The sequence below is a fragment of the Otolemur garnettii genome, unplaced genomic scaffold, assembly GCF_000181295.1.
Source record: "Otolemur garnettii isolate 467f Iridium unplaced genomic scaffold, OtoGar3 scaffold00041, whole genome shotgun sequence".
Taxonomy (NCBI): domain Eukaryota; kingdom Metazoa; phylum Chordata; class Mammalia; order Primates; family Galagidae; genus Otolemur; species Otolemur garnettii.
In genome coordinates, this window is record NW_003852436.1 from 11,378,736 (window position 1) to 11,395,759 (window position 17,024).

A 17,024-nucleotide genomic window follows, 5' to 3' on the forward strand; every position below is an offset into this window, starting at 1 on the left:
TCATTATGTCTCTTGTTCATCACTTTCCTTTTATCTTTTCAATTGCTGCATCCTTGATTGAAGAAAGTGCCCATCTAAATAGGGGAGGGAAGAATATTGTTCTGTCAAGGGCATATGAGTAACTGTGTTTGCTGAAATTTTGCTTGTAGGAGAACAGTGGTAGTCAGGCTTCCTTTTGCTTATTTAATGTATTTTAATATTAAAAAGCAACGTTATTATTGGCAGTTTAGAAAAAATTTAAGAAGTCATCACTTTAAACACAAAAATTATATTTTTGCATGTTTCTTTTGAGTTTTTTTGCATATACTTGTTTTCAACATAGTTGACAATTATGGACCTAACATACACAAGTAGCTTTTTCATTTAATGTATAATTTATAGTTTTTTGTGTTAATAGTCTTCAAAATAAATAAGGAATGCATGTAGCTTAATTTATATAACCATACTATTTTCTTTGATATTTAAGTTGCTGAAACTTGTAACTATTATAAGTGAACATGTTTGAACCTCTTCTTTCCGTAATTTAGCCCTTTCATTTTATTTCCATGAGAGAGACACACACATACACATACACAGTGCTCCCATATATCTTGTGGGGGAGTGGCTCCTACACTTTCAGTGAAGTTTTGGTAAAATCAATGGTGGTGTGTTTTTGTAATTATGATAAACATCAGATGGATGACAGATATTTGATTTGGTTACAGGTTGTGAAAATCTTAGAGAAGCATGACCCCTTGAAGAACACTCAGGCAAAATATGGGTCTGTCCCTCCAGATGAGGCCAGTGCTGTGCAGAATTATGTAGAACACATGCTTTTCCTGCTGATCGAAGAACAAGCCAAGGACGCTGCAATGGGGCCAATCCTGGAATTTGTGGTCTCTGAGAACATCATGGAGAAACTCTTCCTTTGGAGCCTAAGAAGGGAATTTACTGATGAGACTAAAATTGAGCAGCTAAAGATGTATGAGATGTTGGTCACCCAGTCGCACCAGCCTCTGTTGCACCACAAGCCCATTCTGAAGCCTCTGATGATGTTGCTAAGCTCTTGTTCAGGAACAGCTACCCCTGTAGTGGAGGGGAAGCTGGTTGTCCTACTCAATCAACTCTGTTCCATCCTTGCCAAAGATCCCTCCATTCTGGAACTCTTCTTCCACACTAGTGAGGACCAAGGGGCTGCCAACTTCCTCATCTTCTCCCTTCTGATTCCCTTCATTCACCGAGAGGGGACAGTGGGCCAGCAAGCCCGAGATGCTTTGCTGTTCATCATGTCTCTTTCTGCGGAGAACAGCATGGTGGCTCACCACATCGTGGAGAACACCTACTTTTGTCCAGTAAGTTCTTCTCCTCACCATGTTTTCCACCCACTCTCTTTTCCTCTCTTGTGCTGGTCCCTTTTTTCAGCAAGTTGTTCCTGGCACCTTTTATGGAAAGGTGTTTGGAGGAAATCTTTTGGAGGGAGCAGAGGGATCTAAGTTGAGATACTATTTGGCTGAATAGTGTCAGCTCCTTGTCACCCAACAGAGGATGCTAGGTATGTTACCATTTCTTTGTTCATTATTATTGCATTGGGAATGATTTTAGTTTTTATGAGAGCATAGCTTGAGAGATCTTGAGAGCATATCCAAATCTTTACCGTTTTAGGTTGATTTTGCTCCAGTGAATCATGGCATGTGGTAAGGCTCTGAATAGCTAGTTTCACTGATTAGTTTGTTTCTAGGCAAGAGAAAGACCATTAGCTATGGTGTGTTTGGTTGTCATAGGGACACGAGATGGTGGTGGTCGGGTTTCAGCAGGAACTTAGTGGGCAGAGGTCACACTGACAACACCAAATCCTGGCAAGGATATGGAGCAATGGTGGGAATGAAAAATGGTATAGCCACATTGAAGACAATTTGGCGGTTTCTTATAAAACTAAACATAGTCCTAATATGTGATCTAGCAGTTATACTCCTTGGTATTTATTAAAAGGAATTGAAATAAACTTATATTCACACAAAACCTGCACATAGTTTATAGTAGTTTTATTCATAATTGCCAAAACTTGGAAGCAACCAAGGTGGCTTTCAGTAGGTGAATAAATAAATCATGGCACATGTAGACAATGGAATATTATTCAGATAAAAAGAAATTAGCTATCAAGTCATGAAAAGAACATGGAAGAACTCTAAATGAACGTTACTACGTGAAAAAAGCCGAGAAAGGGCTGTCGTAGGACTCCAACTGTAGACAATCTGGAGAAGGCACAACTATGCAACAGGATCATATTTTTTTTTTCTCTCCAAGATCTGGGGCAGAGGAAGGGATGAATAAGCAAAGCACAGAGGACTTTTAAGGCAGTGAAACTACTCTGTGTGATACGATAAGGGTGATACTTGTCCCAACTCAGAATGCACAATTCCATGAGTGAACCCCAGTGTAAACCATGGTTTGGAGGTGACTGTAATGAGTCGCTGTAAGTTTATCATTTCTAACAAATGTGCCACTTGGGTGGGGGATATTGATAACAAGAGGCTACATATTTGCGGGTGCCAGGGTATGTGAGGCATCTTTGTCTCTTCCTCTCAGTGTTGTCATGAACCTTAAAACTGTTCTAAAAAAGCAAACTCTTTATAAAAGGCACTTGTGTGAGGGACTGTGTAAGGTTTGGATTTTGGCTTATTTGAATTGTTCCTGGTCGTTCTACTGTTAAAGAAGAGCAGGCATTGTAACAGATCATCAAAATATTCAGGTGGTTCACTTGATCAATATGTAAAAGGCAATTTTAAAAAATAATACTTTAAAAAGCAACACAATCATGAAGTATTTTGAAATAAATCTAACAAAGATATGAAAAGCCTTTATAGAGAAAATTATAAAACTTTTTTTTTTTGCAGTTTTTGGCCAAGGCTGGGTTTGAACCTGCCACCTCTGGGATATGGGGCCAGTGCCCTACTCCTTTGAGCTACAGGCACTGCCTTATACCTTTTTTATTATGATAAAAATTAAAATGCAGAAAATTTAGGAAATTAAAATGAACACCATGTACATACCACCCAGATTCAAAATTTGTTAATATTTTGCCATTCTTTGGTATGTGTATCATCTATAATTTTTATTTGTTTTTTTCTGTTTCATGTGAAATGAAGTTGCAAGCATCAAATACTTTAGCCTGTATCTTCTGTAATTAGGGACATTCTTCTACATAACCATAATTCTGTTAGTGTATCTACAAAAATTATATAGTAATTTCTAAATATAATCTATACCTACTTCTCCTTTTATGCCCCAAATTGCTTTCATAGCTTTTTCCCCTTAAGCTATTGTCCAATGCAAGGTATGTATCTAGTTATCATGTCTCTTTATTCTCTGTTAATATATAACAATCTGCTACTTTTCTCCTCCATAACATTGACTTTTTAAGAGACCAGGCTATTGTCGTATAGAATACCCCACATCCTGGATGATTGCTTTTTTTTGTTGTTGTTGTCCCTATACCCATAGTTCCTACAAATTGGAGGAACTCAACCTGCTCAATTAAATTTAGGTTCAGTGTTTTTGGCAGGAATACTTTATAGGTTATGCTGTATACTGAGTATATTACAACAAGACATGTTAGCATTCTAAGATGTGTTAGGTTATCCTACTGTTTGTGAAACAAGGAGACAACAGTACTTACTGATAACACTAAGTATTATCAAGAGTATGAAAAAACCAAGAACTTTCGAGAATATAAATCGGTATAATAACTCAGGAGAGCATTATGGTAATATTTAGTAAAATTGAGTATCTGTATGCCATGTGATTCTGGGATTTCATCTCTATATTTCTGGCCCAGAGATATCTGGCACGTTTACAAAGATATATAAAGAAAGATGTTCAGTAGAACAGTGATTTGAAGAAGAGAAAAATAGAAATATATGAAATGAAGTATAAATTATTCATAATCAATAGAATACTATTCAGCATTCAGAATGAATGAATCACATGTATTATCATATAGCTACATAAAGGAACATCAATAAATCTGAAAACATGTTGAGTCAAGAAGAAAGTAGCAGAAGGTTACATAAAGTATACATAAAGTTTACATAAAATTTTAAAACACAGAAACTTAGTGTGCACAATGTTTTTTTAAATTAATTAATTAATTAATTATTTTTGAGACAGAGTTTCACTATGTCCCCCAGAGTGGAGTGCTATGGCGTCACAGCTCACAGCAACCTCAAACTCAGGGGCTTAAGTGGTTCTCTTGCCTCAGCTTCCCAAGTAGCTGGGACTACAGGTGCCCACCACGATGCCTGGCTATTTTTTTTGTTGTTACAGTTGTCATTGTTGGTTAGCTGGCTGGAGCTGGGCTTGAACCCTCCAGCCTTGGTGCATGTGGCTGGTACCATAACCACTATGCTACGGGTGCCGAGCTGATGTGTGTCTGTGTGTGTGTTTAAATACATATACATATCCAAAAGTAAAAGTAAAAAAATAAACCCAGGACTAATGTATGCTCAGTTGAAGACTGTGATTACTTTCAGGGATAAAGGAAAGAGAAGAGATGGTAATGAGATTGGAGTAGGGTTTGGTTTGATTTGTAATGTTTTATTTTTTGAAAAAAAAAGTCTGAAGGAATTATGACAAAATGTTAAAATCTGTTAAGTCTTAGCAGTGGGTTTCTATTCTGTTTTGTAATCTTTAATAATTAAAAATTTGAATATATGGTGATAAGAGTGGAGTATGTTTTAATGTTTAGGCTTCCCCTTAACTCTGTCGTAGCATATTTTACTGAGTAACTGTTGCTTTTATAATACTGTGTTTTAAAATACTGTGCAGTTCATTAAAATTGGAGGGAAAACATCTCCAGCTGACCTTATTTGCTAGAATGAAACACGAGCTTCGAGCTTCGTTGTGTTAAGTTGCCCCTCAGGATAGATCCCATAATCTCATTTGTACCCAGTTTTCTATAATTACATCTGACAACATAATTAAAAAAAAAAGGCCTCTTTATGTTGAAGATAAAAGCATACTCTATTAACCATCCGGCTAAGGACCACAATTGACAAAAAGCTTTCTCTAATTAGTATGATTGTCAAAGTGTGTTAGCATCAGGCTGTTGGAAGAGTAATGACTCTTTCAGGAAATTGGACCACTTTTAGAAACCTTTATTGTTATAGTTGGTAGAGAAAGCTCACTGGTTGTGCTGCTTCTTATTTCAAGATGTGCTTCCTCAAGAAGGAGAATGAGGACACTCTAGGGAATAATTTTGTGCCGACAAATGGTTGGGGTTTATATGACCCTATCACTTCTTTTGATTTTTTTAAACCAAATATTGATGGTTAAATCTGTACAATTTGTTACATATTGGCAAATGGAGAAACCAGTGTGTACATAAATGAAGAAATGCAAATTAAAACAAGTGACCTTTAGGTACACAGCCGCGGGTAGAGAGTTATTCATCCCATACCCAAAATTTATGAGGCATTTTGTTTTGGCAGGTTGCATCAAATAGTCTCCACCAGGTGTTTTGCTGTGAGCTTCAAACTAAAGCCATCTGCTAAAAATCTTTGTGTTTGCTAAAATTAACTGGGTATCATTAGATGTTTAAAGTTAAACATTACTTGACATGTTCTGTGCTCCGTGCATGTCATTTTTCTTTCCTCCCCTGTGTAAAACATGCTGATCTTGGTACGTGTAATATTTCTTTAGTCCTTGCAACAACTCAGTGAAAAGGCTGAAACTAAGACAACTTTAATAACTGCCTATCAATGACAGAGTCTGCTCAAAACCACATTAGTCTGATATTAAAGTCCATGGTCTGAGCAAGTAAGTGCCTTGCTCTACTGTGGCCAGGGAGGTTGTTGCTTTTTTTTGTCTGTTGTTATCCATACGGTTTTATACAGTGATTACTTTCTTTTAAGGAGACTCTTGGGAGAAGATATGTTTAAATATTGTGTTAATACTTAATGTGGTGGGAATAAATATATATTACAATGAAAAGGCTGAAATAGTAGATGGGCATTTTATTTTGAATTAGCTATTAAATACATATATATTTCAATTTTTAATAATTTAACTTTTAAGTTAAAAATGAAATGCAAAAGTAAACAGATTGTGCTATGAAACTCTCAAAGCTGGAAAAATCACCTACAAACTTGTTGCCTCTCCTTTTCTCTTGCCCTGTTCTCACTGCATGCTCCATATGCCTTTGGGTAGGTTGTCTTTCTTGCACTTACCTGGTTTACGGGCTGTCTTCTCTGTCTCACCTGGTCTAGGTGGTTCACTGCTCTTTCCCCAGTGCCAACCTTGCATATGCCCGGCCCACAATCTGCATTCCAGAAATATGTGCAGTGTGGATGAATGAATCTGAACTCCTTAAAGGAAGGATACAAATATTAGTAAAGATTTGGAATCTTGTCCCTAAGACTACGCAGTACTCTTTATTCTGCACAGTATCTTTTCCCTGATTTTTCTGCCATTCTGAAGAAGATACCAGAGACAGCTTGGAGTGGCAGGAACATGGCAGGACTCTGTTCAGCTTGCACAGGGCGTATCCTTCCATAGAGGAGTATCCTCTGTACAGGCAGTATCCTTCTGTCTGGGCAGCCTCTGTTTCCATCTCAGCCATGCCTTTTCCAGGATACTCATTTTAAAAAGCGAATATTAGGTATGTGTTATTTTTAATTACTGTCAGTGATGTATGTAATTTGAAAATTAATGTTGCTATAATTATATTGATATACTGAATAGTTATTCCCAGCTTTTTAGTCAGACAAATTAAGCCTGTCTTTATGAATTCATCTTCAAAGCCTCAAAGTGGTTAAGAAATCAGGAGTATGCAGAATTAAAGCCTTTGTTCTGTGGTTAATTTAGCATGAGTTAGCAAATGTAATTGATTTTAAAAATGTGGCATCAAGATTAGATTTCTCTTCAAGGAGAACTTTTGGTCTCTGTTCTCTTTTGCCAGAGGTTTCTAATTTATAGCAGGCAACTCATTTGGGTCACATTCAAAATGGGAATTAAAGTGATTTGTTTGGGTATGTTGACAAGGAATTAAATACTTTAAATAAGGGGCATTCTCCTTTGGGACTACAGAAGCCCTGATTTTGAAATAGAGATAAATGTATTCTCTTCTTAACTATTGTATTTCCTATATTTAACATAGCACGTGGCCTGGAGTAAGTGCTCAATAATTTTTTTTTTTCTTTTAGTGAGTGAATGATGAGTGAATAAAGGTTACCAGGAAATAGAACAGAGAAATATATATAATCTTTTGATTTCCCCAGATAAATCAAAATAGTTAATTTGTTTCTCTCTCTGCCCGTTATACACCACTGTGGGCTCCTACACCTTCTCACCCACCCCTCCTGTGTCCTCCTGGGGCTTTATCTGGTTTCTCTGTGCTAAGACCTCCCCGGCCTATACTGTCATTGAGTTGGCTGTGTCACTCATGGTAAGTACTCCTGTGTCTGAAACTCAACATATTTGACAGGATAAATCATTCACACCTCCAGTGTGACTGGAGTGAACAAGTCAGACCAAGTGAGATGGAGAAGATCGGCAATAAACTAATAAATGCAAGAAGCATGGTTGCTACACAGAGGGATGCCTGGAAAGGCAGCGTTAGGTCTGTAGATACAGCAGAACCTCTGTAAGTTGACCACCCAAGGAACTGTTACAAACTGGTCAACATTAGAGGGAGTTACCACAAGGAACTAGGTCTCCTGTACTGTTATATACATGTGGTGCATGTCTAGTCTGTGAAAATTAGGTCAGCTTAAGGAGATGGTCAATTTAGGGAGGTGGTCAAGTAGAGAGGTGCCACTGTAATTTTTTTTCAAGTTTAAAATACCTATACCTATTCTTTTTCTGACTTTGTTTCTGACGTCAGGCACTGTGGATTATTTGGTTGCATCTTATCTGTCTAAATTTGCCTTTCCTCCTCTTTGTAATACTCGAGGAATCATCTATATATAGTTGGCTTCAGATCTCCATCTGTGGCCCACAGCTCTCTCCTAAGCATCAGCCCCACCTATCTGTCTGCTGGACTCTCCATTCGGATGCTCGAGAAGCTCTTCATCCTGGCCTGTCCAACATTGTAGGACTTGGTTCCTATTTACCTTGTCAGCCTCTGTCCACCTGTGGGCTGTGCTCTGAGAGTGCTGTACTTCTCTTAGTTCCTAGAGGTACCACCATTTCCTTCTCCTTTGGGCTTTTGTTCATGCTATTTCCTCTGCTTGGGATGTTCTTCCTTCCACCACTCTTTTTCTGGCTGATTCCTTGTAGTTCTTCAGGACCTTAGACATCCCTTTTTCTGAAAACATTTCCTGCCGCCGAGCCCTCAAGTCTGGGTTGAGGCTTTTGTACCCTCACAGCTCCGTATATTTTCTGTTGTGGATTCCGAGCATTTCTAACATCATTATAATTGCCTGTTCATCTCTCATTGTGATGTGAGATCAGTGAGTGTGTCGCTATTTCTTTTTTGGGCCTGACTCATTATATTTTCATAAGCGTTTCTGTCCCGTGTGAGGCCATCATTCCCTCAGTGTGTGCTGTAGGCAGTAGCTGACCTCCTTGCCTGCAGTCAGTGCCATCCCTGTCCTTCCTATGCACAACTTCTGAGTCGGGATGTCTGAGATGCAGCTTAGCTAGCATCTATTCTCAGCTGGGATGCTTCCAGGACTGTGAAATTCACTGTTTTCCCTGGTCTTACTAACTTTCCACAAGGTAAAATCAGCAAGCACTCAGTGTTAAATGTGTTTCTTTTCTACATTTCTATCTCAATTAAAGGTATCATCACCATTGTCTTAATGACCAAGTTGGATAACTTGACAGTTTGGAGTTCTCACTAATCTCACTTACCAAGCCCAATGCTGTTGGTTTGATTTTAGGAACAGAGCACTAAGGGAGGAAGGTTTGGATTAATGCTGGACTTGTAGATATCATGGTTAGATCATGCTTATACACACCTTCCATGTGATGCTCAAATTTATTCTCTACTTGCTTTTCCTATTACTCATGCCTCAGTGTAGACTGACTTTAGCTCTGTGTGGACTCTTGTCATCACATCTAAGTGCTTCCACATCCCCTAATTCTTTCTAGGAAATTGGGGAATTTATTGCTATTATTTGTGAAGGTCAGATGAGAAATATACATGAAAGTGCTTCCTAAACATGCACCTGCTAGTCAGGACCTTAAACATGCAAGGAATTGGCAAGAATCTTTCTCATGAAGCTCCTGATGGTTTCCACCATTATGACCTTCTGTCCTGGGTCACCTCAGTCTAGGACTCTTCTGTAGACTGGGGTATTGACCCTCTCTGAGTTTGCAATCAGTGCCCTGGACTATTGTTTTTGAATTTGTTCCTTTCCTGAACTTCTTGTGGCTGCAATTACGTTTTATTCATCTTTGTGTGTACCCTTTTCAGGCCCCCACTCCCCAGGCCAGCGTAGTGTCCAGCACATAAGAGTTGAGCTACCTCATCAACTGTGTGTGTGTGTTAGCCAAGTGGCTTTGGTATTGTCCCTCAGCTGGAGTGGTTCTTCCCTACTGTTTCCTCCTGCTGAATCCTACTAGCTATCTGATATCTTCTTTAGTACCTTGTTACTTAGAGTTCTGTCTTTGGATGGGGGCAGCATTGATATATTATCTGTGAGCTATTAGTTGCAGGTTAAGAGCTTTGGAAAAGAGTTCACTGCATTTTTATTTCTGAACATAGGTTCTTGCAACTGGGCTCAGTGGTCTCTACTCTTCCCTGCCTACAAAGCTAGAAGAGAAAGGCGAGGAGTGGCACTGCCTTCTGAAGGACGACTGGCTTCTACTCCCTTCTCTCGTCCAGTTCATGAACTCCCTGGAGTTTTGCAACGCAGTCATACAGGTACCAGAGCACACTCAAGGGTCCCTTTGTCCTGGTTCCATTCAGAACACAAGCATTGCAAAGGATTAGTTTATAGACATTTACTCTTTTAATAAATGTTTACAGAATATTGATGTTTTAATCCCACTGAATGAAGGAAAAAGATTGTAGGTTTTGCTGGGAAATTTAAATTGGGGAAAAAAAGAATTTTTAAATCTTTTTTTGTAAAGTGTTAATTCTGTTTTGATTAGCCACTTAACCATCAAAAATAAGTTCAGTGCCTAACTCATTAAATAGATATTTTTAGGTTTCTAACTACTTTATATTATACCACTTTTACTTCAAGGACTTCTTGGGAGTCTACAAAGAAAAACACTTTATTTTGCTTAATGGTGCATCCTACATAAAGAATACTGTTATCCCAATTGAATTTAGAAGAACTTAAGCATCTTCTTAGCAACACAAATTAAATTTGCTTTGAAATTGGCCCGCTTGGGGGAAAAAACCACTGAACTCTTGTGTATTTGGCTTCTTGATTAGATTTTTACCTTTAGATTTCTTGTTACTGTTTTCAATGAAAAAATATATATTTAAAGATGTAGTAGGTTTTCATCAAAAATGTTTTACTTCTATACAACGCAAATAATACCTTAAGGCTGGATTTATTAAGAAATCAAGTTTTCTTTATGGTGATTGCAGGATGAAAAATGTTAGTTATAATCTGTTTATCTACTGGATAACGAAATAGCTTCGGGAAGAAAATACAAGTAAATTACTTTAGTTCCCATCTCATTTTTATTGCTAAGTCAAAGGAAGTTTTATTTATATATAAGATAAATAGATTACACTTTAAGTTATTTTTTCCTTTAATATTGCAGTCTATCAACATTTTCTTGCAGAAGTGTGTAGAAATAAGAAAGATAGAACTACTGTTCCTCCCCAAGTATACACAGAGGGAGAGATTATCAGTAATTTAAAGATCTAGTCTTACTTCCCTAGAAATTGCTTTTTACTTTATCGTTTGATCCTCCCTCCTCTTCTTCTCTTGCTTCATTCCAAAATAAAACTAACAGGCATAGTTAAGAGCAGAGAAATTATGTATTTCATATTACATTTTGAAATTGAAATCATATGCTACATATTTTAAAGATTTTTTTTGTTTAGGGGGACTACTGAAAAGGTTACTTAAAAAAGATATTAGTAAAAGGTTATCCATTCTAAATATATTTTGACAAATAAATGACATGTACCTCTGATAATTTCTGTTTTTTTAACATTATCGGTTTTTAATGAAAAAAATTTTTAAATGCCTTCCTCCTCAATGTAAACGAATAATCAGAGAATACATCTACAAAATGAGATGTATTCTGTTAGCAAAAGAAATGTATTTAATTGCTCATTTTGATACTTATACTCTTCTTTAAAAATAATTAGTCACAAGTTGAGATGTGATTTAAAAGAAGTTAGGGGGCAAAAATGATACTTTCCAGTTTGTTAATCTTAATTTATAGATCTTACATATTCTTTCTGTTTATTGTATTTTTTCCAAACAGTCACTTTATTATTATTATTTTGAGACAGAGTCTCACTATATTGCCCTGAGTAGAGTGCTGTGACATCATAGCTCACAGCAACCTCAAACTCTTGGGCTTAAGCAATTCTCTTGCTTCAGCCTTCCAAGTAGCTGGGATTACAGGCACCCACCACAACACCCAGCTATTTTGTTGTTGTTGTAGTCATCTTTGTTGTTTTTAGCAAGCCCAGGCTGGGTTTGAACCTGCCAGCCCAGGTGTAAGTGGATGGTGCCCTAACCACTGAGCTATGGGTGTCGAGCCCAAACAGTCACTTTAAAATTACCAAGTTTAACTTCTCATTTTAGCAAAGCTGTTTTTCCTGGAGTAAAGCATTTGAAAAGATAACATGGCACTGTGAGGTTTGACTTAACTCTTTAACCATGAAATAAATGCCCCAAATTTGGATTTCTTTTCTGAATCTGGGAAATACACAGAAATGTGTGATTTTAAGAAGACCTGAAGACTGATTGAATCTTTGTCTTTTTCACGACTGCATGTCTCTCTCTTAGGTGGCTCACCCCTTGATTCGCCGCCAGCTCGTCAGTTACATCTACAATGGGTTCTTGGTGCCCGTCTTGGCTCCTGCTCTCCATAAGGTCAGTGACTGTCTGGTGTAATCTGCTGTGTGTTTGTGGTACAACTGATGGAAACCAAGGAGGGTAAACACGGTGCGACTGATTGGATGATGGCTTTAGCCTTATTTGTCTTCTCAATCCATCCATATTTTTAGCAGTATCAAACAGCAGGTTTTAACAATGGCCTCAGCTGAAGCCTCATGGGCTTCATTTGGTGTCGTAGAATACAGTATTGTGAGTGTCAAGTAGGGCTGTGAGACTGAAGGACAATTGGCAAATAAACTCTGACTCTTGTGTCTGCTTCAGTTCATGGGCTACATAACTTTGTGCTGAGCTGTCCTCTGAGGCTGTGTCTGTCACACAGAATGCAAGGTCTGCTGTGGGCACAGAGAAGGGCAGTGGTGGCATAAGTGCCATGGATTTGCTTTCTCCTTAATAGAACATAATTTTTTATTATAACAAGTTTGTGACAGCAAAAATTAAAGTGAAGCCAAGTTAAGGGCCTATCAAAGGTTGGCTGTCTCATTAGCACCACTCTGAATTCCTTATGACTCTCTCATTTTGTATAATAAATCAGCTGATATCTTTTCCATTGTGAACTGTCAAGAGGCACCCACGGACCTAGAATTCTAATTTCAAGGAGTTTTTCCTTCGCTAATTAAAGAGACTTATACAGTATTTAGTTCAAAGGCTTTTTGTCAAGCTTTTTGAGTTACCACCTATGAGAGGAAGGGAAGCAAAGAGCAGCTTATCATGTATTGTTTTGAGGAAGTTACCCACCTTTCTATATCCTGAACTTCCATTTTTATGGGCTCTTATTTTATAGAATCCAAGAATACCTGACCATGGCAGCTTTGAAGCCTGGTTGTCCATGCTAATGGGGTTTCTGGCTCAGAGCAGCAGGTCTTGATGGAAGATGTTCATCTCCGACCTTATGAGCACAGTGACCATATTTTCCAGAATAAACAGAGTACTTGGTCTGTCTAGGATTTTTAGAGGTAATCTTTGATGTGGGCTAAGCATAAAATACTGAGATTTCCAGGTTATTTCAGTGGTTTATGAGCACGAAGGGGCTAAGTCTATAAAATTAGATGTGTTCTGGGAAATACGGGGCACAGATTTGGAAAATACAAACCTTGTATTTGTTTCTAGGTTGTCCTGTTTGTCAGTATTTCACTGTTCCAGGAGTAGGATGGGTATCTTTGCATTGGGTGCCTGTAAGTCTCTGCATGGAAGAATTTTTCTCTCCTTCCTGATGCAACACTACTATAGAAATTCTTGGCAGTGATAATCTGTATACTCTGTTACATATTACGCTTTCTTCCTCATTTATTACCATTCTTTACCTCATTGACCTAGTGACATAAAATAATTTCCCATCATTATTATAATAGTGATAATTATTGTAATTACTATTTGTTCAGGATATTTTATGTTATAATTAGCATACTTTACTGTTACAAACTAATAACTCTTTATCCATAATTAAGATGAGAGCCACCTCAGAGAGCTGTTGTGGAGATCTTACTGGTCACTCTACACTTGTCCTTCAGAATGCTTACCACAAGCGGAATTTAGTCATTACGTGTGGGATTGCTTATTTAATGTCTGTCTCTATGGTATGCATCTTTTCTGGGGATTGAGTACTGAGTATAGTACCTTAGACTTAAGAGGTTCCACACAAATGGAACGTTGGTTAAAGTGCCCGCAGAGTGCTGGCTCTCAGTTCCTTCCAGACTGTGGTTTGCAAGAGATTAATAGTGAACATTTGATGCAGCACTTGACATACATTACCTGATATTATTCTCAATTATGCTCATAATTAAAATATGAGATTTTTAAACCCATGAAATTAATACATGCTTACTGTAAAAAAAAAAAGTCAATGCTGAATATATAAAATGAAAAGTGAACGTTCCTATATTAGATTTGAATTTCCAAGCCCTAATTAAGATTACTTAGCTTTTATCGCTTTTATCTATTGCAAACAATTTTTCCCCAGGCTATATAGCAACTGGGTAGAACAGAGATAGATTTTTTTCCTCCTTAATTAATTTTTCTCTGTTTTCCATCTTTTTTGAAAAATTTGTTTGTGTTTTTATCATTTAGAATTAACAGGGTTACAAGAGAGCAGGGGTGGGGAAAGATGAACAGCCTCTCCTGTGGCCCTTGGCTCCCCGTATGGTTGATGAAGGAAGGAGCCTTTCATGAATGGGAGGGCAGAGACTCAGAGGCCTGTGAGCCAAGAAGTCCAGAATTGGGTATTCCTTGAGGAGTTCCCAGTGGGAGCAGTCATATCCTATTTCCTGTATGTCCTCTCTTTTGACGTGGGGAGAGTTACTTAGAAATCTGGACTCAGGTCTATTGGAGACTCTTGTCCATAGTTTTCATACTCTGTACCCACTGCCTTGATAGGTGAGTATCACTACTGCATAAATGATCACATGAGACATGGATTGAGAGTACAAGCTGCAAGAGGTGGGCTTCCCAGGTGCAGGATAAGCCCTGAGCACTTTTTGCAGATTCCTTTTATTGAGAAGATACATAATGCGCAGAAAGATTACTAAGCAAAGACATGCAGGGGCTGCATGCTCAGGGAAATGATCTCATTCCTTGTGCACTATCTCAGCCTCCAATTTATTCATAACATTTTAGTTCCCATCAGTGTAGGCAGTTTACAGGCGTGAATCTCTTCTCTCTGACTCATAATAATATATGTAAATCTATCCTGAAATATTTTCCCACATTACAATTAATACTCGTGAACAGTATTTCTGCAACATTTCTGAACCAGAGATGAAGTCATCACAAAGGATTATGATTAGTAAAATGTGGGGAGTGGGAGTGCTTGGCAAGTGAAGATCATCTCCCCTTTTCCCGCCCCATTCTTTATGTATATGATATAATCTGCCTTTGCATGTTGTTTTCACAAATTCTTAGGAGCTTTCTTCATTCCACACTGTGGGGTGGCCACTTATTCTGTTGTGTTAGTACAAAGGCATTTCCTCTTTTCCCCCAGAGGGCTGTGCCATTTTCTGTAGTACAGCCACACAGGTCCACAATTTCTTATCCACAACCTGAACTTCAAAAAGCTCTGAAAACTGCGTATTTTCTTACAGTTAAATCGGCATACAACCTAACCTTTGCTAAACTAATCAGATGCTGCCTGAACCATCTCAAGACTATTTACTTTTAACTCACATATGTTAATGTTTGTGTGTTTTGTGGAAGACATATTAATATATTTGGTTATAAGGTGTTGCCTCAGACCTCTCGGGGATGTTATGTCAAGTAAAGATATACACATTACTTTTCTGAAAGTTTTGAATTCCAATATACACATGGTCTCCAGGGTTTTGGATGAAGGATTAGAACCCTATTTTAGATGTTTGGAAAGGTTAAATTTTAAGAAATTGATTAAAATCCTTTAGAAAGGGTTTTTAGAGATTGGTTAAAATCCTACTTTGTGGAAGTCTTATTAAAGAAAATGATACTTGTTAATATAGATAATGTAGGAATTAGATCTAACCATAGATATGGATATCACTTGGTATAAAACTTAAGAATAATGGGACAGCCTATATCCAACGAGACCTAGTTCTGTTGTCTTTATATGTTTGCTTTGCCAAAATTAAATTTTCCAGGGCTGAATATTCATTGATATTATTCTATTTGTTTGGGTTCTCAGAGAAGCAAATGCCAAGATAGGATTAAATATGCAAGGATTTTATATGAGGAAATGTCCATGTGAAAGAAGATAGGATTGAGATGGAAGGTTGGGAGAGTGGAGGAAGGGGAGGGGACAGAAGGCCAGCTGCAAGTGTCTGAGAAAGGCTGTTAGAATTAGGCAGTAATTAGTATCTCCCAGGAATGGGCTTGCCTTAGTATCCTCGCCACACTTGGTCACTGACTGGGAGCAACCTGTGGGAAGTGTGGCCTCAAGAGAAAATGCACAGAACATTCCAGAGTTTAGTAGCAGGTACACTTGGTCAGTAATACTCCCTGCAGAAGGAGGTCTGTGAGGTGCATTTCTCTGGCTATCATGATGGTTGACAGATTTCCATGGTTTTTCTGATTGTAGATGTAAAAAAGATGGATATATATATATATATATATATAACATTTGCTTAATTTAGAGACAAAGACCTCTGTCCTGGTGTGCAGAGTATTCAGGAGTTCAAATGGATCCCCATGCATGGGGGAATTTTGGTCAGGATTAGCTTGACAAAGGAGCTTATTTTATTGGTCCTGACAATAATGCTGCAGTCATAGACACCGTTAAATCCCTGGGGGCCAAAATAATGTTTATCTCTTGTTCACTCTGCATGCGCTTCTTGGGTTGTGAGATGAACAATTTATAGGTAGCTTTTCCTCATGCTGTACTCACTCAAGGCTCAGTTGGTAGAACTGTCACCATCTGGAATTAATATCAGGGGTCGTAATGTCAGAGGGAAGAAACATAGCGAATATCCTCTTCTGCATCTTCAAGCTTTTGTCTGGAAGTGACACATGTCATTTCTGTTCACATTTCATCTTCTAAAGCAAAACAAGTCACCAGGCCACAGCTGTGCTCAGGGGGAAGTGCAGTTCTACCATTTTCTTGGAAGAAGAGAAGTCTAGAATATGATTATCAACCCTAATGACTGTCATGCATGTCTGTCAGTTAGGGCCCCGGAAGGAACAGAGGGCTCACAAACTGGGGAGGGAAGGCTAATAAGTGGACTAGTTAAAAAGAGTGTGGTGTCTCCGTCATCTATTGCTATTTAATAAACTGTCCCCAACTTAGTGCCTTAAAACAATCGATTATTAGTTTATTTACAGCTCTCTCATACAGGAATTTGGATGGGGCACAGAGGGGACAGCAGCTCATCTCTGCTCTGTGATGTGTGGAGCCTCACTAGCTGGAGACTGAACAGCTTGGGGCTGGCTGGATCTCTCTCTCTCCCTATTTGCCTCCTTCCATACAGCCTTTCCACAGGGCTAGCCTGGGCGTCTTCACAGCATTACAACCTCAGGTTGTTGGACTTTCTGAGCTGGCTGAATAGTAAGGGC

At 38.2% G+C, this 17,024-nt stretch overlaps 1 protein-coding gene across 1 annotated transcript in view; it reads left to right on the top strand.

Moving 5' to 3' along the window:
* The window catches only part of FAM160A1 (family with sequence similarity 160 member A1), a 241,812-nt gene that overhangs the window by 164,480 nt on the left and 60,308 nt on the right, over window positions 1-17,024 (top strand). The window contains exons 4-6 of the mRNA XM_003790218.3: window positions 705-1,331; window positions 9,686-9,844; window positions 11,907-11,993. Coding sequence (XP_003790266.1) covers window positions 705-1,331; window positions 9,686-9,844; window positions 11,907-11,993 — 873 coding nt within the window. The remainder of the gene's footprint in view (window positions 1-704; window positions 1,332-9,685; window positions 9,845-11,906; window positions 11,994-17,024) is intronic.